Raw genomic sequence first — 25,465 nt, forward strand, 5'->3', positions numbered from 1 at the left:
CACACACACACTCACTCAGACACACACACTCACGCTCAGACACACACACACACACATACACTCACACACTCACTCAGACACACACACTCACACACTCACTCAGACACACACACTCACTCACACACTTACACACACTCACTCAGACACACACACACACAATCACACACACTCACTCACACAAACACACATACACGCACGCACTCACTCGCTCACGTACACCCTCACTCATGCACTCTCACATGCACACACACGCACTCACACACACTTACTCATACATACAGACACTCACACACACACAGACTGTCACACACGCACTCTCACACAGACACACACACACTCACACGCACGCATGCACACACACACACTCTCTCACACACACGCACTCAAATACACACACTCTCAGACACAAACACACACACACACACATACACATGCAGACATACATTCACATAGACACACACATTTGTACATTGGCACTCTCACACACTTTCATGCACATACAGAATCACACACAGTACTGAGGGAGGGCTGCACTGGCGGAGGGTCAGTGCTGAGGGAGCACCGCACTGTCGGAGGGGCAGTGCTGAGGGAGCGCTGCACTGTCGGAGGGTCAGTGCTGAGGGAGCGCCGCACTGTCAGACGGTCAGTGCTGAGAGAGTGGGCACTGTCGGAGGGTCAGTGCTGAGGGAGCACCGCACTGTCGGAGGGTCAGTGCTGAGCGAGCGCCGCACTGTCGGAGGGTCAGTGCTGAGGGAGCGCCGCACTGTCGGACGGTCAGTGCTGAGAGAGTGGGCACTGTCGGAGGGTCAGTGCTGAGGGAGTGCCGCACTGTCGGAGGGTCAGCGCTGAGGGCGCGCCGTGCTGTTGGAGGGTCAGCGCTGAGGGAGCGTCGCACTGTCGGAGGGTCAGTGCTGAGGGAGTGCCGCACTGTCGGAGGGTCAGTGCTGAGGGAGTGGGCACTGTCGGAGGGTCAGTGCTGAGGGAGTGGGCACTGTCAGAGGGTCAGTGCTGAGGGAGCGCCACACTGTCGGAGGGTCAGTGCTGAGGGAGTGCCTCACTGTCGGACGGTCAGTGCTGAGGTAGTGGGCACTGTCAGAGGGTCAGTGCTGAGGGAGTGCTGCTCTGTCGGAGGGTCAGTACTGAGGGAATGGGCACTGTCGGACGGTCATTACTGAGCGAATGCCGCTCTGTCGGAGGGTCAGTGATGAGGGAGCACCGCACTGTCAGAGGGTCAGTGCTGAGGGAGCACCGCTCTGTCAGAGGGTCAGTGCTGAGGAACTCCATATAGGACATCCAGAAATGGCCATCAAACTGTTCTATTCATCCTATGCCATTCAAGTATACAGTACAGGTGAAAATAAACACGGTGACCTTACAACCTTAGAATAGGCTCAGAGATAGTGAGCAGGAAGATTCTCTAGGAACTGCTGATGCTGGAGTCAGAGATAACACAGTGTGGAGCTGGATGAACACAGCACATCAGGCAGGTTCAGAGGAGCAGGAAAGCTGATGTTTCGGGTCCAAACCCGAGACGTCAGCTTTCTTGCTCCTCTTATGCTGCCAGATCTTCTTCCCCAACTGTCCTCAGTAAACATATCGACAAGAGTTTCCTTCTCTAACCACGTTCAGAAGTCAAAGGGTTAACATGAGCTCCTTTCTCTCAAAAATCTCCTGAGAAGAAAATATTAGGCTGAAATACAAGTTTGCTGCGAATGTTTAGATACGTTTGCTCACAAAGAATGTTGGAAAGTGGACGCTGATGTTGAGCTGATGCCAGGGACTGTTACACTGCTTGTATATGCTTATCTCCTCTTTGGCCTGGTTCCATTTCCATGGAACGTCCCCAGATGGTTGGACCGTACTGACTGCTGTGGAGATGTTTCAGCACAAAAACCTGTTTGAACGCGAAACCCTCAGGCAGGGGCCAGCATGTAGCATCCTCACGGCCCTGAGGGCAAAGGAGAGGCTCAATCCTTTTGCATGGTTCCCTCGGCACATTCTCAAAGACATTTGGTGGAATGTCTCATCACCAGAACTTCACTGAGCCAACGTTTGGCTGGTGGTAAGAATGATCCTTCCTTTACTCCCGGAATCCCTCCCACCCCACCATCCCACTGCACACTGCCCTGGAAGCAGCTGCAAGTGACCTTGGAGTACACCTTGCTGAAGGAGGTCTGGACAGAGATGCAGTGGAGCTGCACAAGGTTCATTCCCGAGCAACTCTGGAAAGCAGGGGGTCTGTGCTCTGGCCGCTGTTCCCCGTGACACACACCGAGACAAACATCCGCTGTTGCTGACAGACCATCAGCTCAGTGGCTGCTCTGCCTGAAACACATTTCTGTGTGTGAAGAATTGTCCACAGCTGACTGTTACACACTGGCACATCCCAATGCCCAGGTCTTCTCTCAATGATGACCTGCTGCCACTCTGCGAGTTCCAGATCCTGACTCCATTCTGAGGCATGCACAAAAGCTTAGGAAGGCCACTGCGGAGGAGCAATAGGGCAAGACTGTTAAGGCCCTCACACCATATCGGTGGAGGAGCAAGAAACTGTTGCAAAACTCCAGGTTTGACAATGGACTGAACCCTATAAGTGTTTATTGTCATTGTAAGTGCAACAGTCCAGCTCCAATGCACTGTATCAAGTACATGTTGCATGGAAATCGCTCAGTTTGGTATTTTACACAATGTTAAATTTGAACCATTATGCAATTTACACTTTTCATTATTCAATGTCCAATTTTTTTTGTTGCCAGACATGTTTGCTCGGACAATTCGCTACACAGAAATAATTGCTTATTTCCACCAATCTGGCCTTTGTACCCACACTCCGGGTAATCACACTCGATCCCTCTGTAAACATTTAGCCTGAGACACTCTCACTTAACAGAGAGAGACGAACTTTGCGAACTGACCTAAGCTCCAGGACTCTCTCTAGCGCCCTTAATGCAGTTAGACAGATTGCCCATTGTCATGCAGGAGAAGGCAGCTCAAGTAGCTCGGTCTGCTTCTGAATAAAGAGCCTTTCACTCGAGAGCTGGGCCTTTGCTGGGCATCACAGCAGTTTGGTGAAGAGCCCTGCTCACAGGGAGCTTATTAACTTGGAGAGAGGGATCGGAATAAATAGCAGAAAGTCCTGTCACAGTCACAGGAGAAACAGCTCAGCCCTGGGTAATGGCCTACAACAGTCACGTCAAATTCAGAGGCTCCCCCTCCTTTCCTGGTCTCTCCCTGAAGGTGAACCTGCGCTAAGCTACATTTCCTCAGATACTGGCCACACTTTGGTCCCTCACTTCACTTCTTCATCTTAATCTCAGAGTCACTCCACTGACCTGATCACAGGAAACAGCCTGAATACTTCCAGGAACTGCCTTCGTTACATTCCTACAGGGAAAGTTATTCATAGCATAATGATGATCTTCAAACAGCCAATTTAAAAGTTTCTGGTTTTGCAGGTCAATTGAAATTCTTTCGTCCTGGCTCTATTCAATAGTGGTCACTTGGCAGTACTCAGAGCGACAGAATGACCTGCAGTGTAGGGGTGTTTAGATGACCGTTCTTAAAGCTTTTACCTTCACAGTTCACAGGTCCACACACTCAGGCAACCAGCCACTGAGACACATTGACCAGGGTCAAAAACCTTACTCTTAACCTTTGACTGGGTGTATCCTTGAAAGGGGTAAATGCAAGGGTGTCTCTCTGCTGTGTTTTTTTAACCATTATGGTCAAAGTTTGAGATACTCTCAGGAGATTTGAGTTCAGTACCTCACCTAAATTCCTAATCTTAATCTCAGAGTCACTTGACTGCCCTGACCATTTCTGAAGAAGGGTCTAGGCCCGAAACGTCAGCCTTCCTGCTCCTCGGATGCTGCTTATCCTGCTGTGTTCGTCCAGCTCCACACCTTGTTATCTCAGATTCTCCAGCATCTGCAGTTCCTACTATCTCTTGCCCTGATCAGAGGCAGTTTCTCCTTCTAAAAGTTCTGTGATACCAGACATTCCGGTCTCACTTTCTCTTCGCAATAGACCCTGGATTTACATCCAGTCAATTTGGCTGTATCAGCTCTCCTCTTTTGAAATAAAAAACACACTTTGGAATCTGAAAGTTCCTGCAGTGATCCAGGTTTGCAATCCATCATTGTGACAATTGCAAACTGCCAGCTGGCCCAGTCACTAGGCTGTGTGACTGAGGCGGAAGAAACAGGAATCAGTACCGCACGCAAAATCCCAGCATCGTGCCTGATCCTTCCGGGCCCTTCTGCTTTGGTCTTATCTGCATAAACCATTGCACATCTGACCCAACTTTCACAGGATCCTCCTTGAGGAGATATCTTTCGACTTGAAGGAGAATATTCCCAATGATATGGAATTGCAAACAGCGCAGGGTGAAATCAAATTGAGCAGGAAATAGCAGTCAAGATGTGAGAAGAAAGCTGTGCGCATCACTGTTAAACAGAGAGACATTCGGAGCATTTTCCTCACTCACTGTATATTCTCATTCAGTGCAGTTTTCAGCAGCACCTGCTCTCTGCGTCCTTTTATTTTATGCCTCATGCAGGAAAACACTGCTAACTTTTGCAGTTGTGTTGCCAACGCTTCTCGGTTGCCCTGGCGACATCCACAATTTCCAGGGTGCTGCTGCCAATAGGCCTCGGAGAGGTCACTCCAGCCATTGAGGAACTTGTAGTTTTCTTTCCAAAGGCTTTCATTGAGAAGTGTTAACGTGGGACAGGGCTGTGACAGTCAGGGCACAGCAGTCACAAAATCACTCAGGAAACAGAGTTATAATGGCTATGTCTGATCATGAATTGTTCAGGTCTTGAGCATTTATGATCAGTCAAGCAATTTCAATACATCAGTGTAACTCTCATAGAGATCTACGCACAGATACAGGCCCTTCAGACCAACTTGTCCATGTCAATCGGATATCCTAAATTAATCTAGTCCCAATTGGCAGCATTTGTCCCACCTAACCCTTCCTATCCATGTCCCCATCCAGATGCCTTTTAAATGCTGTAACTATACCAGTCTCCACCACTTCCTCTGGCAGCTCATTCCATACACGCACCACCCTCTGTGTGAAAAAGATGTCCCTCAGCTCCCTTTTAAATCTTTTCCCTCTCACCTTAAACCTATGCCCCTCTAGTTTTGGAGTCCCCCACCCTGGGGAAAAGACCTTGGCTGTTCACCCTATCCATGCCCCTCATGATTTTATAAGCCTCTATAAGGTCACCCCTCAGCCTATAACACTCCAGGGAAAACAGCCCCGGTCTATCCAGCCTCTCCCTGTAGCTCAAACCCTCCAACCCCAGCAACATACTTGTAAATCTTTTCTGAATTCTTCCAAATTTCACAATGTCCTTCCTATAGCAGGGAGACCAGGATTGAACACAGTATCCCAAACGTGGCCCTAACCAATGTCCTGTACAGCTGCAACATGACCCTCCCAACTCCCATGCACACAATTCACTCTCGGCTGAAAGTTTTTCCCTGTCCTATGACCAAATAACAGATGAATCACAGGCTGGATCCAGGCCTTTCTGATCTATAGGATAGGTAGACAAATAAGAGGACAACACCACAAGACCATAAGATGTAGAAGCAGAGGTAGGCCATTCAGCCCATCGAGTTTGTTGCACCATTCAATGGGATCATGTCTGATCTGATAATCCTTACCTCCTGCCTTTTCCCCATATCTCTTGATTTCCTTAAAAAAACTGTCTATCAGCCCCAGGACTCTTGGGGATATCTGCACTCCTTTATTCCTTGCATCTTAAGCGCCCCTAATTTTAACAGCTCTGTCACTGGCGTCCATGCCTTCAGCTACCAGGGCCTCAAGTTCAGGAATTCCTTCCTGAAACCTCTCCAACCCTCTACCTCACTTTCCTCTTTTCGGACATTTCCTAATACTTTTTGAGCTTTTAGTCACCTCCCCTAAAATCTTATGTGGCTCAGTGACTCAATTGTTGGTCAGCGCACCTGCAAAGCACCTATGTTAAAGGCGCTATGTAAATGCAAGTTGGTGTTTCAGATTTGTGACAGCAACCACGATTCCATAGCAGCTTTGTCTTATGGCACAACTCCAACTCACTCAAATAAACAATGTCAGCCTTGTGTGGCCAACTCTGGTTGGACATCCTCCTGGAGGTGATATCACATGACATCTTGTAATAAGTAAATTTCAGATATTTAAAAAAAATGAGTTCCACTATTTTTATTCTGAAAATTAATCTTTAATCTTTAAAAGATGGCGATGGAGTTGGGAGGCTGTCTCTGAGGCTCATCCGCTGCCGTCATCTTTCATTCTCTTTTCTATCTTCTTTTTACTTTTGCTCTTTTTCTTTCCTTTTCTTTTCTTCTTTGAAGCTTGGAGAGTGGTGGGTGAAGTAGGAGGCCTCTGACAGCAGTGCCAGGATGAGCTGGATAAGGCTCCACTGCAGCGTGGGGTCTCCAGGTCTGCAGCTAGGCCCAGGCACCTAAACAAGGAGAAAGGCGGTCTCGTCCTGGCATGGTGATCTTCTTCAGTGGAGGCTTCAGGCCTAGTAAACAGCAGTGTGGCATGACAGTCCTATCCCAGCTGTGTCTTCAGGGTATCCCATCATTCCTTAATCAGCTTTCCCCGAGCCCAGGAGCCATTAACTGAGCTGCGATGAACCTTGACTTAATTTTACTTTTGTTTTATTATTATGTATGACTTTTGTCATTAATGTAGTCACCGTGGTTGGGGTGACTTATAAAACTTTTCACTGTATTTTTCATGTAACACATGACAATAAATTTCTATTCTATTCTGTTCTCATCCCTGGAGACTTCAGGGCAAATGCTGTGGCAGTTGGCAACATGATGCGATTAACCTTGTTATTGGGAATGTTAAGCTCTCATTTCATATCCTGTATACTAAAACTTTTACATTTAGGAATTCAAGCTTTAACTGCAGTAACTGGAGGAATTTGATTGACCAACTCATGAGATAGCTTGAAGGAAACACAATTCAAATAAGCTTGGAATTAACTACACTTCAAAGGTAGCCCATGTTGCAAGGCAAGAGCTGATAGTGAAAGAAAACTTGAACAAGAATGATTGATTTCTGCTTGAGATGGAGCCAGACCATCTGGTGAAAAAGGACCACTAAACTTCATCAGCAACGTAAATCACTAAAATGGTTTTGAAGAATCAAAGAGTTGTGTGCAAGGTTAAAACAAAATTCTGTTCAAACCATCCCAAAGCATTCCATATTGTCATTGAGATGATAATTCAGGGTGAATACTTGGTTTGAAGGTTCTCTTGTTTTATTTATCAGTATGCGCTTGCTGACAAAAGCAAACTGTTTGGTTTGGATCTCTTGAGGAAACAGCAGCTGGAAGATTTGCTCTAACTTGTAGCTAGTGCAAGAAATCTACAGTGATCCTCACAGAGCCATGTGGCAGAAATCAGTCAGTGTAAGCAGGGAAGCGCTGTCCATATGCAATGCGAGCAGCCTGGGACAACACAACTTACGTATGCCCAATGCCAGGGCAAACAGCTGGCCTACTGGTATTACCACTGGGCTTTGAATCCAGAGACCCAGAGAACATTCTGGGGACCAGGGTTCAAATCCTGCCACAGCAGATGGTGGAATTTGAATTCAATAAATATCTGGAATTAAGAATCTAATGATGACCATGAATCCGTTGTTAGTTGTTGGGAAAAAACCCATCTGGTTCACTAATGTCCTTTAGGGAAGGAAACTGCCATCCTTACCTGGTGACCTACATGTGACTCCAAACCCACAGCAATCTGGTTGACTCTTAACGGCCCTCTGGGCAATTAGGGATGGGCAATAAATGCTGCCTGGCCAGCGGCACCCTTGTCGCATGAATAAAAAAAAGACAAAACGGTGGAAATCTAGAATTAAAGTTGGCCAATGGAGACAGGGAGTCTATGGTCACTGATCATTAAAATATCACACACAAGTTCAGAAATGAATCCTATAGGCTAATGGAATTCTGGCCTTATGTCTAGAGGACAGGAATACAAGGGGGTAGAAGTTACACTGCAGCTACAGAAAGCCCTCCTTAGCACATAGCAGAGAAAAGAGAGCAGTTCTGGGCACCATTCTTTATATTGGCTTTGAGGGAACAGCCATGTGGTTTCAGAAGCATGACTTTACCTGAATGATACCTGGATTCCATTGGTTAAGGGCATTTAAATGTTCATTGGATAAACATATGGATGATAATGGAATAGTGTCGGTTAGATGGGCTTCAGTTTGGTTTCACAGGTCGGCACAACATCGAGGACCAAAGGGCCTGTACTTGTGCTGTAGTGTTCTATGTGCTATGTTAAATTAACAGGAAGGGTTACATCAATTTGAGTTACACTCCTTGGCTCTTAAAAGGTCAAGGGCTATTTCATGAAATCCCGAGAGGGTGGATGATGGCCAGTCTGCCCGTTAAATCCACACCAACCCTCAAAAGAACATCCGATGCAGAACCACTCTCCTATCCTATCCTTGAAAACACACATGTCCAATAGCAAATCCACCTAGTTTGCACATTCCTGGACATGGTGGGCAATTTAGCACGGCCAACCCACCCTAATGTGCACATACTTTGGACTGTGGGAGGAAACCAGAGTATCCAGAGGACTCCCACACAGGAAGAAGTGAAAACACCACATAGTCACCTGAGGGTGGGATTGAACCCAGGTCCCTGGCACTGTGAAACAGCAGTGACCACTGACCCACTGCTCCACCTGGTAATCTGACTGAAGATTTCAAATACTAAGGGATAGATAGCCAAAAAATATTTCCACTGGCTGGGAGTCAAGGATGAATGTTGGGGGGGGGGGGGGGGGGGGGGTGCTTGCTTTAAGAATTAAAGCCAGACCTTTCAGGAGTGAAATTTGCTAACACTTTTGCACCCAAAGAGTTCGGTGAAGTTTTGTTTTAATATTATTTATTCATGGGATGTGGGCATCGCTGGCTCTGTCGACATATTTTGCTTGTCCCTAATTGTCCCTTGAACTGAATGACGTCCTCAGCCTGTTCCTTCTGTGATTCCTTGCGGAACTCTCCCTTCCACAACACCAGCTGACGCTGGATCAACTGCTCATTTTGAAAAAGCGAGTGGCACATTTTTGTTCTCCAGGTTCAGAGATAAAGGACAAAGGTGGGATGTGGGGCAGTTGAAGTTAGATCATAGATCAGTCACAGTTTCAGTTGATGATAACAGAGCAGGGTGATAGAGGGAAATGGCTAGCATTTGTTCCTTGCAGATGCTCCAAACGCTGGAATGACCAGACACACAAGAGAGAGGAAGGGCCTTTGAATGATTTCAATGACATCGCTCGACTGGGGGCCAGCATAGCTCAGTGAGCACAGGGAGTGGCAGGTGAACAGGACTTGATGCAGTTTAAGTTATGGGCAGCAGAGTTTTTGATGACCTTGCGTTTACAGACAGTAGAATATAGAATTTCTTTCCACTGAAACTTTCCCTGTAGGAATGTAACGAAGGCAGTTCCTGGAAGTATTCAAGCTGTTTCCTGTGATCAGGTCAGTGGAGTGACTCTGAGATTAAGATGAAGAAGTGAAGTGAGGGACCAAAGTGTGGCCAGTATCTGAGGAAATGTAGCTTAGTGCAGGTTCACCTTCAGGGAGAGACCAGGAAAGGAGGTCTGAATTTGACGCGACTGTTGTAGGCCATTACCCAGGGCTGAGCTGTTTCTCCTGTGACTGTGACAGGACTTTCTGCTATTTATTCCGATCCCTCTCTCCAAGTTAATAAGCTCCCTGTGAGCAAGGCTCTTCGCCAAACTGCTCCGACGCCCAGCAAAGGTCCAGCTCTCGAGTGAAAGGCTCTTTATTCAGAAGCAGACCGAGCTACTTGAGCTGCCTTCTCCTGCATGACAATGGGCAATCTGTCTAACTGCATTAAGGGCACTAGAGAGAGTCCTGGAGCTTAGGTCAGTTCGCAAAGTTCGTCTCTCTCTGTTAAGTGAGAGTGTCTCAGGCTAAATGTTTACAGAGGGATCGAGTGTGATTACCCGGAGTGTGGGTACAAAGGCCAGATTGGTGGAAATAAGCAATTATTTCTGTGTAGCGAATTGTCCGAGCAAACATGTCTGGCAAGGAGGAGATAATGTACAAGTAGGGCCACAATGCAGCTCGTAGGCGACAACACAGGCTCAGAAAAAATAAGAAGTTTTGGCTTTCAGCAAGACTAACCCTAGCGGGGTGAAGTGTGAACTTAGAGTCACTGAATTATTACATCTAAAGATCAAGAGTAGAATCAACTGAAGACGTTGTCTCATGGATCAAAAACCAGTACACACTACTGAAAAGGAAAAATGTTTCTCAGTCAGTTCAAATATGATCTATAAGATGCTTATTGGGCCTGTAGTTAACAAAACAAGGAACAGGATTAGAGGGAGACAAACAGGAAGCTGGAAGAACACAGCAACATATCTGGAGGAAAGGAACAGACAACGATTCGGGTAATACCCTTCTTCAGGACTGGATGTGGGGGCAGTGGGGAGCTGCAGATAAAAAGGGGGGTGGGGGAGGAGGGTAGCGGAATGGAGGTGATTAGTGGGCATTTGTGGTAGGTATGACCTGGTTGGTCAATGGGAGGGATGAATCCAGTTGGTGGCTGGAAGGGAGGGTCAGAAGGTGAAATGGAAGGGAGGAGATGGGCCTGGAAAGGGGAGTCAGGGGATGGCTGGTAAGGTTATTTGAAATTGGAGGACACAGTGTTGAATCCTCTGGGCTGTACGGTGCCCAGGTGGAAGATAAGGCGTTGTTCCTCAAACATGCGTTCTGAATCACCACGACACTGCAGGAGGCCAAGGAACAGAATTAGACAGGAATGTGAAGCCTTGGAGGGATGCAGCACAGATTCACTGGGGATGAGGGAAAATCAATTCTATGTGTTTTTGCGTTTATATAGTTCCTTTCTGAAATGGACTCTGAGAAACATCAGCTTTTGTTAAAAGGTTACAATGATGTCCTGATTGAGTAAATTGTAGATTCAATGAATCCCAAAAATAATTGCTTTAACATGCTTCATGTTAAGTTTCATTTGTGCCTTTTCTTGGAAGTTTACTGTCAGTATTGCATTTGAGATTACAGCAGTTCTCCTAACACGGCTTTACTTCAACTATTTTACTTGTTGTTTTACTTCAACTCCCTTTGGAGAGATCAAAGTGCTGTCACTGCTGAACTTGTCACACTTTGACACCTTCACCTTATGATGATCTTCAGCTCTTAGTGAACCTCAATTAACCAATTGGTTCCACACACTGTTGAAGGAGCAAACCCTATCTGGCAATTCACAGCTGAACAAGCCTGCGATTGAAATTTTCATCACCGGATTCCTTGTCAGCAGTACAAACTTGTTCAGACTCACCGTGATCCTTCCACTCTTCCTCACAATTCATGACCATCGGTGTCATCTTGCAGAACCCTGCCTCTTCATTTTGCGAAGTTCATCCCATAATGATATTTTGAGGCACAACTGAAGCTCCTAATTCTACACTAGTCCTGGGACGTTCCCGCTTGTTATTTCTGATGCAATTCAGTTCTCTTCAGTAATAGCCAAATCTGCTGAAGGTGCGAACATTCTCGTGCAACATGTCTGTAACCCTTTCATTGTGTCTTGCCTGTGTCCGCTATCCAGACTCTTTCAAAATCTGCTCACCCTCAAGGCCTCAAATTCTGCGTCACTGCGGACCGTCCCATTTGGTCCTACCCAGCCTGAAGGAAGTAACAGTTTCCCCAGGAATGATCTGACGACACAACACAGCAATTTAAACAGGGATTCAGGGAGTTTGGACAATCTTTAAAACAATATGTTAAGGTTCACAATTCTGCCACAAATGGAGCAGGTACACTTTGAAGGGTTGGGTTGATGGATTGCTTGGAGCTTTCTACGCTTCCTCAGGTACCTTGGTTTCACCTCTGCATGTACTTGATGAAGTCTTTTGATGTGTTCACTACCTTCCGGAAATGAGCCTTCTCTATTTTGGTTAATCAGGTCAGCGTCTCCCACCAATCAATGGAGATGTTTGACCTCTTCAGCAATACTTAGAGGACATCCGTGGAGTCTTTCCACTGTCCTCCCAGGAGCCTCCTGTCATGACCGAGTGGAGCTTTGGGAATCTGGAAACAGATGTACAAATGATATGGCTGGCTCCCATGGAGCTAGTTTCAATGAGCAGCCCAATGCTCTGAAGGATTGTATAATCCCAACAGTGTGGAAGCTGGCCATTCAGCCCATTAAGACCACACTGGCCCACTAAGAGAATCCTAACCAGACCCACCTCCTGCCCCATCCTTGCAACCCTGCATGTCCCACGGCTAGACTGGCTAGACCACCTAACCTGCACATCTTTGGTTTGATTTGATGTTGTCACATGTACCTAAGTACAGTGACAAGTTTTGGTTTTGAGCAGTACAAGCAGATCATAAGGTGCTCAGAGCAAGTGAGGCAGAAAAGGTTACAGCTGCATAGGAGGTGCATAAATACAAGATCAGCAATTACAGAGGTCCATTCAGCAGTCCAGCACGGAGGAAGCTTTTCTTGAACCTGTTGACACGTGTGTTTACGCTTCTGTACTTTCTACCTGATGGAAGAGGTTGGAAGAGAGTATAACTGGGGTAGGAGGGCTCTGTGATGATATTAGCTGCCTTTCTGTGGCAACGAGAAGTGTAAATGGAGTCACTGTATGTAGACTGTGGGAGGAAACTGGAACACCTGGAGGAAGCCCACGCAGACGCCAGGAGAATGTGCAAACTCCACACAGACAGTCACCCGAGGGTGGGATTGAACCCGGGTCCCTGGTGCTGTGAGGTAGCAGTGCGAACCACTGAGCTGCCCTACGGGGTCTGAGAGAGGATGAAAGTCCACAATCTATTTCTCCATTGAATATAACCATCAGTTTCCTGAAATCTATCAAGTCTGACTATGTCTCACAGGCATTTAACACATTGGCTTTCTTATAAACTTCATCCAAGAACTCCAAGCAAAAGACCACACCTTCATCACTATCCAAATGACCTCCATTCAACGCAGCAAATTCTTTACTTATGTTAGAAAGCAACAAAGCCAAAGCCACACCTTATTTTCTTTTTGGGAGGAACACAACCGGTGTGCAGAGACCCACTTCATTTGCCCACTGGCTAGATGATTCAGACTTAGTGAATTACCAAGGGAGTCACTATTTTCGAATGCTTCTCACAAGAGCTACTAAGATTGTATTCTTACGTCTGAATTTTATTTTCTTCATGTTCAACTTTCACGTTTAGGCAAACATCTTTTCTGTGGCACGATAGTACACAGAGCAGAAGGATGAGGATCAGGAATAAGCCAATCAGCCCCTTGAGGCTACTCCACCATTTAATACGATTGTGACTGATCTGATTGTATCTTCAAATCCACATTCCTGCCGACCTGCCGACAGACTTTCACCTCCTTGTTTAGCAGCAATCTATCCACCTCTGCCTTCAATATATTCACGACCCTGCTTCCATCAATCAAATTTGGGGAGGGGATGGCCTAGTGGTATTATTGCTAGACTACTAATCCAGAGACCCCAGATAAAGCTCTGGGGACCCAGGTTCGAATCCCGTCATGGCAGATGGTCGAATTTGAATTCAGTTAAAAAAATCTGGAATTAAGAGTCCAAATGATGACCATGAATCCATTGCCGATTGTCAGGAAAACCCATCTATCTCACTCATGGCCTGTAGAGAAGGAACTGCCATCCCTACCTGGTCTGGACTACATGTGACTCCAGACCTACAGCAACGTGGTTGACTCTTAACTGCCCTCTGGGCAATTAGGGATGGGCAATAAATGCTGCCTGGCCAGTGATGCCCTCATCCTGTGAACGAATAAAAAAGAATTTTTAAAAAGGCTTATTTCCAGAAGGTAGTGAACACAGGAACAGAGTTTCAAAGTCTCACAACCTTCTGAGGGAGAACAAATGTCTTCCCATCTCTGTTTTAAATGATCGATCCCTGATCTTTAAACAATGGCCCCTTGTCCTAGATTCTCCCACAAGAGGAAACCTCCTTTCCACATTGATTCTGTCATGACCCCTCAGGATTTGGTGCGCTTCAATGTGACTCTTCGAACCTCCAGGGGATACAAGCTGAGCCTACCCACCTTTCCCTCAAAGGACAACCCACTCCACTCCAGTATTGATCCAGTAAAACTCCTCTGGGCTGCTTCCAACTTCCAGAAATTCAGAAAACCATGGCCCAAACGGGTACCGTCCGAAACATCGGAGCATATCTTCATAGCCAGACACCCAGCAAATGTCTCTTCACGCGTGCTCTGTTGAATGCCATTTAATGCACACAAACCGTACGTGGCTCAAAAAAATTAATATCAAATCAACACATAGCACTTCAGTGAAAGTGAACGCCCTCAGAAGGTACAGAGAGAGAGAAAGAAAGAGTGAGAGAGAGAGAGAGAGAAAGGTGCATAGAGAGAGAGAGAGACAGACAGACAGAAAGAAAAAGAGACAGAAACAAAGAGAATAAGAAGAGTGAGACAGAGAGGGAGACAGAGAAACAGAGGGAAGGAGACAGAGAGTGAGACAGTGAGACGGGGACAGAGGGAGAGAGAGAGCGAGAAAGGGAGACAGTAGGGGGTGGAGAAAGGGAGAGAGGAAGCACTCCCCAGTGGTAGTCTGTACTTTCAGGTCAGATTGATGACAATGCGACCTCATTGGGCTTGAACGTTATTAACAGAGAACTGTATAAAGGAAATTCTGCCCATTTTTATCATTTGCAAATGTAATGAATTGATTTTCTACATTGTGTGTGCTGAAAGGAACCCTTAGCATTGTCAAATTTGCAGTGACCTTTGTTCTCATTTGTTGGATGTGGATGTTACATGCATGACCAACATTTTATTGCTGTCCCTAGCTGCCTTTGCGAAGGTGGTGGTGAGCTGCCCCTTGAATCGCTGTAGTCCGGTTTGTGGAATCAGGAGGTGAGTTACTCGCCACAGTATTCCTAACCTCTGACCTGCTCTTGTAGCCACTGTATTTATGCGGTGAGTCCAGTTCAGCTTCCGATCAATGGTATACCCGCAGACTGTAAATAGTGAGAGATTTGCTGCTGGTAGTGCCATTGAATGTCAAGGATTGTCTCGGAATCAGATTGTCTCTGATTGGAGATGGGAACTGCCCGGCATTTGTGTGGCTTCATGCTGCACAAGGGCAGCGAGGTGGAAATCCTACCCTGCTATTCCTGGAGTCGTCACAGAAGTTAAAAGATTTTGATTAAACAAAGTGGCTGGCCATTTCGCCCTTTATAAAAAGAAAGAGGGAGGACAAAGCACACATTCTTAATAGTCATGAGCAAGATGCTTTGAGAAGAATTACATGGGGGAGTTCTCACATCTCCTCCTTTTCCATTTCCCTCTTATCTCCCCATTAATTAGCCAGAGAATGGCATGTACCAGTGGGGATGGTTGTAATCTCAATTTGGATCTGGAAAATCTGTTGTGAAAAAAGAAAACTCAAGGCCTGGATTAGCCTTCCCAATCAGTTTCTTTTATTGCTTTTTCCAGGCCAAGCTGTTCCTCGCATTGCCATGAAAACGCTGTTGAACATGCTGCCTACTGGGAAAACAAAGCCGAGGGTCAGGCCATTTAGGAATGTCAGCCCACTCAGGAATGAACTGAGGCTTCAGGCCTTGTCCCTGTGTGGGGAGCTGGAATACAGCTGGGTGGTCTTTCACTGAGCTGCTTCTGAAGAGATTATTAACCGTCAAAGATTGACAGGTTTATTTTTTTGAAAGAAGCACGTTATGCCCTGGAGGCCGAAGCCTGTTTGTGCCAATATGCTCAGTAGTTACCATGGCAACATTTTATATCATTTCAGAAATGTAAATGGGAATTACATTCACAATTTTGTTGGCAGAGTGAATAATTTGTACAGACGAATTCTTGAATACTCCCTGGAATACCCTAATAATACACAATTATGCAACAATTCCTGAGGGCTCACATCCCGGCCTTTGAAGCCTGCAGAAATATTCCCGTGACAACTTTCTTGGTTTCACATTCAGGCAAGGTACCCACCCATGCACTGTTTTGGCCCACATCATCATTACACTTTTAAAATCGGCTGTTCACCATTGTTTTTGGACAGAATTCAAGGGAAGTGTTAATCAGGCAACAACAACAACTTGCCTTGATAGAGCACCTTTAATGTCAAACATCTGAAGACTTGATAGGAACCTTATCAAACCAAAGCTGAGTGGGTCACATTTGTTCACATGGCCAAACGCTCAGTCAAAGAGATCAGTTTTAATGAACATTGTAAAAGAAAAGAGAGGGACAGAAAATGGAGAGGAACAGATTTTCTGAATTTAGACATTGCCAGCATTTGGCCCATATCCTTCTAACCCTTCCTATTCATATAGTCATCCAGATACATTTTAAATGCTGTAACTGTACCAGCCTCCACCACTTCCTCTGGCAGCTCATTCCATACATGCACCACCCTCTGTGTGAAAAGGTTTCCCCTCAGCTCCCTTTTAAATCTTTCCCCTCTCACCTTAAACCTATGCGCCTCTAGTTTTGGACTCCCCCGCTCTGGGCGAATAGACCTGTCTATCCATGCCCTCACATGATTTTATAAACCTCTATAAGGTCACCCCTCAGCCTCTGACGCTCCAGGGAAAACAGCCCCGGCCAATTGAGCTGTAGCTCAAACTCTCCAACCCCGGCAACATCCTTGTGAATCTCTTCTGAACCCTTTCAAGTTTAAAATCTGCACGCAATATTCCAGAAGTGGCCCTAACCAATGTCCTGTACAGCCACAACATGACCCTCCCAACTCCCTCTACTCAAGGTACCGACCAATAGAAGTAAGCGTACCAAACACCACCTTTACCACCCTGTCTATCTGTGACTGCCCTTTCAAGGAGCTATGCACCTGCCCCCGCAAGGTCTCTTTGTTCAGCAACTCTCCCCAGTACCTTACCATTAAGTGTACTAGTCCTGCCCTGATTTGCCTTTCCAAAATGCAGCACCTCAACATTTATCTAAATTAAACTCCATCTGCCACTCCTCGGCTCATTGGTCCATCTGATCAAGGTCCCATTGTACTCTGAGGTAATTTTCTTCACTGCCCACTACAGCCTCCAATTTTGGTGTCACCTGCAAACTTACTAACCATCCCTCCTATGTTCACATCCAAATCATTTATATAAATACTGAGAAGCACTGGACCCAGCACCGATCCTTATGGTACACTGCTGGTCACAGACCTCCAGTCTTCCTCCACCGCCCTCTGTCTTCTACCTTTCAGCCAGTTCTGTATCCAAAGGCTGGTTCTCCCCGTATTCCATGCAGTCTACCATGAGGAACCTTGTCAAATGCCTTACTGAAGTCCATACAGATCACATCAACGATTCTGCCTTCATCAACCCTCTTTGTTACTTCTTCAAAAAATACTCAATTAAGTTAGTGAGACACAATTTCCCACACACTAAGGCACAAAGTCAGGAAATGATCAAGAGACCAGGGATCTCGGAGGACTGTAAACACCAACAGTTCTACTATTTTCAGCCTCCCCCAGCCCGTCCCATGGTAAATGTCAGATCTGAAACTTTCAGCTTATTCCTTCCTGACATGATCTTCACTGCAAATTGACACATGGTGACAAGCTGTGAAGCAATTGGCATTTCTGCTACACTAAGGGCCTTCTCGGATCCTGTGTCTCTATGTTTGCTAGCCAAGCTAATGCTGGCATGTCAAGAGATGGGCACTGCCAGTTTCTTACCACTGATGAATCCAACAAACAACCTGGCTGCTTGTATCAACATCACCAATACTGTGAACACAACAATCCACTGGCATTTGTGTTGGTCAAAAGCAGCTCCCTTGATCCTGGCTTAATTTGCACAGCTCGCTGGCAGAAAGCTGTGCAGAGCTATTTTGCAAAAGCACGCTGGATTATTCAGCACTGTGAATAATTGTAAGACAGAAACATAGAAAATAGGAGCTGCAGTAGGTCTTTTGGCCTTTCGAGCCTGCTCTGTCATTCAATATGATCCTGGCTGATCAATCAGCTCAGTTCCCCCGTTCCCACTTTAAACCCCATAGCCTTTAATCCCTTTAGCCTTAAGAACTGTAACTAGCTCCTTCTTGTAAACATTCAGTGTTTCAGTCTCAACCACTTTCTGTGGCAGAGAATTCCACAGGCTCCCCACTCCCTGGGTGAAAATATTTCTCCTCATCTCAGTCCGAAATTGTCTGCCCTGTATCTTTAAACTGTGACCCCTGATTCTGGACTTCTGTGGTCATCAGAACACTATCGAATTATAAAGGCCACACAAATCCCAACTGTAATCTCTGGCATATGCCATTACTTAACACTAGCAACAGCAACAGTGGAGACAATAACTTTACTGGTTATTGCAGAAATAACTCCTCACAGGCTGGTATTCTGTCACCTAGGGTCCCTTTACATACATGTGGAGAGTCCTTGACCCTGATCCAGCTCCCTCAGAGCCGGCTCTCAGGGTGAACAGAACCCTTGATACTCCTGTTTATATCTGTCAGCCAGGGCTCCCTGATTGGGACGGTAAGCTGGTCCAAACTCATACTCTATGAGGTCAAGCTGGCTGACCTTGTTACAATCACTACAGTTGCCACTTAGCCAGGATTCTCCTGGACCAGATCAGGGTACTTAGCTTTAAAGAAAGTTGCTTTCCTAAGCAAATAATACCTTCTGAATGATTTGGACATTCCTCTTTGTTTTTGTGAGGTTCAGGCTTTCTTCAAGTGTTTAATTACTTAGAACTGGAAATCTGGTTTGAATATCCAAGAACTTGCTCTGTGTTCTATTGTTGCAAATTAAGATTGTCGGGGATTTAGCACTTGCTGTTTAAAAGTGTCACCCACCCACTCAAACCAAGATGAAATGGGTTCTTGCAAGGTCTGGATTTAAAGCCACCCATTCTGTGTTAATGAAGTGTAGCATTTCCTGTGGTTGCAGGGGAAAGTGCTGGGTGAGGTGGGGGCTGGAGGGAAGTGTGGAGCGGACAAGGGAGTCATGGAGAGAGTGGTCTCTCCAGAAAGTACATAAGGGTACGGAGGGAAAAGTGCCTTTGGTGGTGGAGTCGGGTTGCAGAAGTGCTACATCTGCCCCTATACCTCCCCCTCACACCCGTCCCAGGCTCCAAGCGTAGGCTTGGGGACCATTTTGCAGAACACCTCTGCTCGGTTTGCAACAAACAACTGCACCTCCCAGTCACGAACCATTTCCACTCCCCCTCCCATTCCTCAGACGACATGTCCATCATGGGCCTCCTGCAGTGCCACAATGATGCCGCCCAAAGGTTGCAGGAACAGCAACTCATATTCTGCCTGGGAATCCTGCAGCCCAATGGTATCAATGTGGACTTCACCAGCTTCAAAATCTCCCCCTCCCCCACTGCATCCCAAAACCAGCCCAGCTCGTCCCCTCCCCCCACTGCATCCCAAAACCAGCCCAGCTCGTCCCCGCCTCCCTAACCTGTCCTTCCTCCCTCTATCCTCACCTCCTACTTCAAGCCACACCCCCATCTCCTACCGACTAGCCTCATCTCGCCCCCTTGGCCTGTCTTCCTCCCTGGACTGACCTATCTTCTCTTTACCTCTCCACCTACACTCACCTTTACTGGCTCCGTCCCCGCCTCTTAGATCTGTCTGTCTCCTCTCCACCTATCTTCTCCTCTATCCATCTTCTATCCACTATTCCCCAATTCCTCCGCCTCCACCGCATCTGCTCCCACAATGAGACATTCCACTCCCGCACATCCCAGATGTCCAAGTTCTTCAAGGACCGCAACTTTCCCCCCACAGTGGTCGAGAATGCCCTTGACCGCGTCTCCCGCATTTCCCGCAACACATCCCTCACACCCCCGCCCCCGCCACAACCGCCCAAAGGGGATCCCCCTCGTTCTCACACACCACCCCACCAATCTCCGGATACAACGCATCATCCTCTGACACTTCTGCCATCTACAATCTGACCCCACCACCCAAGACATTTTTCCATCCCCACCCTTGTCTGCTTTCCGGAGAGACCACTCTCTCTATGACTCCCTTGTTCGCTCCGCACTCCCTTCCAACCCCACCACACCCGGCACCTTCCCCTGCAACCACAGGAAGTGCTACACCTGCCCCCACACCTGCTCCCTCACCCCCATCCCAGGCACCAAGATGACTTTCCATATAAGCAGAGGTTCACCTGCACATCTGCCAATGTGGTATACTGTATCCATTGTACCCGGTGTGGCTTCCTCTACATTGGAGAAACCAAGCGGAGGCTTGGGGACTGCTTTGCAGAACACCTCCACTCAGTTTGCAATAAACAACTGCACCTCCCAGTCGCAAACCATTTCAACTCCCCCTCCCATTCTTTAGACGACACGTCCATCATGGGCCTCCTGCAGTGCCACAATGATGCCACCTGAAGGTTGCAGGAACAGCAACTCATATTCCGGCCGGAAATCCCGCAGCCCAATGGTATCAATGTGGACTTCACAAGCTTCAAAATCTCCCCTTCCCCCACCGCATCCCAAAACCAGCCCAGTTCGTCCCCTTCCCCCACTGCATCACACAACCAGCCCAGCTCTTCCCCTTCCCCCACTGCATCCCAAAACCTGTCTCTGCCTCCCTAACCTGTTCTTCCTCTCACCCATCGCTTCCTCCCACCCCAAGTCACACCTCCATTTCCTACCTACCAACCTCATCCCACCTCCTTGACCTGTCTGTCTTCCCTGGACTGACCTATCCCCTCCCTACCTCCTCACCTGTACTCTCCTCTCCACCTATCTTCTTTTCTCTCCATCTTCGGTCCGCCTCCCCCTCTCTCCCTATTTATTCCAGAACCCTCTCCCCATCCCCCTCTCTGATGAAGGGTCTAGGCCCGAAACGTCAGCTTTTGTGCTCCTGACATGCTGCTTGGCCTGCTGTGTTCATCCAGCTCCACACTTTATTATCTTGGATTCTCCAGCATCTGCAGTTCCCATTATCTCTCCCCCTCACTTCCTATTTATTCAGAATCCCCTTCCCCTCCCCCATTTCTGAAGAAGGGTCTAGACCTGAAATGTCAGCCTTCCTGCTCCTATGATGCTGCTGGGCCTGCTGTGATCATCCAGCTCTACACCTTGTTATCTCAGATTCTCCTGCATCGGCAGTTCCTACTGTCTCTAAACAGGGTCTGTCTGGGTAACAGAAAAACCTCACTGCATTTGAAAGCCTGTGGAGGTATCAGACTCCCTGACAGGACCAGCTTACAAAGTGTCCGAGAGAGGCTCAGAGTCAGAGAGGATCCGGGTGGCTATGAAAACATTGGAAAGTGCCTAATGTGCACTTGAAGATCACCTCAAAAGACCATGAGCTGTGTGGGCAATGTGGTTTGGACTCTGCTGCTTTTGTGGAAACACTATTCTAATGACAATGTCAGACAGACTGATAACAGCTGCGCCTTTAAAACAATCATTGGATGCCACCCTTAGACAAGACAAGAACGAGTTTCACTTTTTAAAAACAACTAAACCAATCAACAGTGAAAAAGGGTGGACGTTGAGAAGGTAGTCTCACAGGGAGCAATTTGAAACAAAGGCTTATTTAAAGTGAGGGGTAAGAGGTTTAGATGTGAGCAAAAGCATTTTCACCCAGAGGCTGATGGGAATGTGGAGCTCACAACCTGTAAGGATGGGGGAGGCAGAAACCCTCACAACCTGAAGAAGGATTTAGATGTACACTTGCGATGCCAAGGCGTACAAGGCTATGAGCCACTTACTGGGAAATGGGACTAGAATAGATAGGGGGGTTGTTTATGACCAGTGTGCAGACTCGATGGGCTGAAGGCCTTTTTCTGTGCGACTATGACCATGAGTCAAATCTTAGGAGCTGACAGGAGTTTGACAGTTATATGACCGTCGCTGTAACTGTCAGAAAGCAGCTGTCACAGAGGTATCACCAACAGGATATTGCTGAAATGTTAACTGTGCTCTCCAATGCCCTTACTCCAATCAGACAACTGCTTGTCACTACACCAGGCTACAGCCCTCAGCTTCGAAGGGCTGACTCTCAAACACTGATGGAATTGTCTCCAATGGGGATTTGGAAAAGTGGCGTGCCACATGATAAAAGCTGTATGTGTTGGAAGTGCAGTTAGAAAGCTCCAGCTCCTAATGAGACCTTTCTGTGCCAAGTCCCACAGAGTACTACAGTGAGTAAACTGCGAGAGAGAAACCCCAAAGCAGTCTGAAATAGCCCCCATCCTCTTCAAACAGTTAAAAGCTGGAACCCAGAGATTCTGACGGTGCGAGCTGGTCTTTTACACTAAGTCAGCATGGCTATTCAGGACAAATAAATCTCGCACTGGGTTTCCAGACACAGTTAAAAAGTACTTCCAGTAGATAGTTAAACACAGTTGGGAATCCAGTGGGTGTGTGAGACATTTGTTATCTTACCGCAGGCAGGGGACCTCGGCTGGCCAGTTGTCCTGGGGTAGTATCTCCAGTTGATGTGCTCCTCGTGCAGCCTCCCCTCAGTGGCAGTCCCAGCCTGGGGTACAGCTTCCATCGTCCATCCACTCCAACCCTGACACACACACACATACACACAGGGAGCAAACAAAACAGTCACAATGGGAAAGGCATAGCACCCATCACAGTCTCAGCCGATCCAGAGAGGCTTCCCAGCCACTCTGTAATCATTGCCATGATGTGGAAAAGCTCCCCAGAAAATTACACACTTAATACTGACCCTCCGAAAATGCCCACTCCCTCAGCACTGACCGTCCGACAGTGCCCGCTCCCTCAGCAGTGACCCTCCGACAGTGCCCGCTCCCTCAGCACTGACCCTCCGACAGTGCCCACTCCCTCAGCACTGACCCTCCGACAGCGTGGCGCTCCCTCAGCACTGACCGTCCGACAGTGCCCGCTCCCTCAGCAGTGACCCTCCGACAGTGCCCGCTCCCTCAGCACTGACCCTCCGACAGTGCCCGCTCCCTCAGCACTGACGCTCCGACAGTGCCCGCTCCCTCAGCACTGACCCTCCGACAGTGCCCGCTCCCTCAGCGCTGACCCTCCGACAGTGCCCGCACCCTCAGCGCTGACCCTCCGACAGTGCCCGCTCCCTCAGCGCTGACCCTCCGACAGTGCCCACTCCCTCAGCGCTGACCCTCCGACAGTGCCCGTTCCCTCTGCACTGACCCTCCGACAGTGTCCACTCCCTCAGCACTGACCCTGTGACAGTGCCCACTCCCTCAGCACTGACCCTCCGACAGTGCCCACTCCCTCAGCGCTGACCCTCCGACAGTGCCCACTCCCTCAGCGCTGACCCTCCGACAGTGCCCACTCCCTCAGCACTGACCCTCCGACAGTGCCCACTCCCTCAGCACTGACCCTCCGACAGTGCGGCGCTCCCTCAGCTCTAAACCTCCGTTGGTGCAGAATCAGTATCACTTAATGTCACTTATCTGCCCCTTGCCAGGGCAGGAGAGCTGCCTTGTTTTTACTTCGGAGTTTCGGCCCGCATTTTGTGAACTCACATTTAGAAGCAGCAAAGATTCTCCTTTTTGTGTAGTTGATGTCTGACCAGGACCAGCTGCACACTGTGTCACAGTAACCGCCTGGGACTTATTTTGTCCCGGTGGCATCCCTTTCACCAGTTATTCTGAAGGTTTTGGATTGAAGTTTTGGGACATGATCAGATTGACACTGCACCAACATTATAGCGGTTAATTTTCACTTCCTGTGCCTGATGTCAACACAGTGTTCAACACCTCAAAGTGGGGTTGGTCATCGAATTGACTTGTTTGAATTGGTTCCTTGAAAGGGCCCACAGTGGCCCATTTACATCATCACCTGACACTGGCAGCACAAGATCCATCCAGCAGACCTAAACAAACAACTGAAATGAGTGCAGACACTGGAAATCGGAAAGCGACGCAGAAATTGCTGCAGAAGCGCAGCAGGCCTGGCAGCACCCCTGGACAGAGAACAAAGTTAACGTTTCGGGTCCAGTGACCTTTCCCCACACCCTTCTTCTGAGTTTTTTGTTCTGACGAAGGGTCGCTGGACCTGAAATGTTAACTTTGCTTCTCTCTCCACAGGTGCTGCCAGACCTGCTGAGTTTCTCCAGCAATTTCTCATCCAAAAGACTGGATGTGCTGTCAGTCTGGTGCCTGATGCAGCTACCATTACCCAACATCCCAAGGCCCTGAAGCTCTCTCTTTGAAAGTTTCAGTGTTTGGAATAACAAGATTGAGAGAAGCCTGCAAACATAATGCTACTGTTATGGCCTTGGTGGAGTACTTTGTGCAGTTTTGGTCTTCTTATCTGAGGAAGCATGTCCTGGTGATGGAGGGACTGCAGTGAGTTGAAAAGAGACATCGAAAGAACCAGAAGAGGTGTCAGTGAGGCCAAATACCAAGGGGGTAAGAGGCTGGGGTCTGAAACAATCTGTCTGAACAGGCACCTGCAGCAGGCTCGTAACGCTAGCTCTAAAGGGCGATTCGAATAAATGCAGAAGTAAAATAAAGGCAGCAGCATTGTGGGGATGGTATTTGTGTATCTGTGTGTGTGTGACTGTGAGTGTGTGACAGAGGGTGAATATATGTATGTGTGTGCATGAGAGTGTGTGTACTTGTGTGTGAGAGAGTGTGAGTGTGCACGTGTGTGCATGCGTGTGTGTGCGCGTGTGCACGTGCGCATGTCTCTGTGTACACGTGAGGGTGTGTGTGTGTGAGTGCACGCACAAGAGTATGTGTGTGTGTGCATGCATATTTTATGTGTTACAGTGTGTGTGAGTGTGTATATGTGTTAGACTGACAGAGTGTATATGTGAGTATGTGTGAGCATGATAAAGAGTATGTGTATGTGAGTGTGTGTGAGTATTAGTGCGTGTGTGTGCATGTTAGAATGTGTGTGGATGTGTGTGCACGTTAGAGTCTGTGTGAGACTGTGTATGTGTGTGCGAGCTACCGTATGTGTCTACGATACTGTGTGTGAGTGTGAATGTGTGTGCACATTACAGTGTGCTAGAGTGGGTTAGAGAGTGTGTGCATGTGTGTTAGTGTGCGTATGTGTGCGCATGTTAGAGTATCTGTGTGTGGGTGCATGTTAGAGTGTGTGAGACAGTGCGTGTGTTAGTGTGTGTATGTGCGCACAAGTTAGGGTCTGTATTCGTGAGAGTGTGTGTGAGTGTGAATATGAGTGCATGTTAGTGTGTATGAGCGAGTGTGTGCATGTGTGTGTGTGTGTGTGTGTGTGCGCGCGCGTTAGAGTGTGTTTGCGTCACAGTGTGTGGATGAGAGTGTATTAGAATGTGGGTGTGCGTGCGTGTTAGAGTCTGTGTCTGTGTGAGTGTGTGTGAGTGTGTGCGAGTGTATGAGTGAGTGAGTGTGCGCGAGTGTATGAGTGAGTGAGTGTGCGTACGTGTGTGAGTGCAGTGAGAGACAG

At 47.7% G+C, this 25,465-nt stretch overlaps 1 protein-coding gene across 1 annotated transcript in view; it reads right to left on the minus strand.

The window, feature by feature from the left end:
• The window catches only part of LOC125448319 (zinc finger protein GLI1-like), a 181,487-nt gene that overhangs the window by 124,097 nt on the left and 31,925 nt on the right, over nucleotides 1–25,465 (minus strand). The window contains exon 2 of the mRNA XM_059643360.1: nucleotides 22,472–22,601. Within this exon, the coding sequence (XP_059499343.1) occupies nucleotides 22,472–22,583 (112 nt within the window). The 5' untranslated portion in view covers nucleotides 22,584–22,601. The remainder of the gene's footprint in view (nucleotides 1–22,471; nucleotides 22,602–25,465) is intronic.

This window comes from Stegostoma tigrinum, chromosome X (assembly GCF_030684315.1).
Source record: "Stegostoma tigrinum isolate sSteTig4 chromosome X, sSteTig4.hap1, whole genome shotgun sequence".
NCBI lineage: Eukaryota > Metazoa > Chordata > Chondrichthyes > Orectolobiformes > Stegostomatidae > Stegostoma > Stegostoma tigrinum.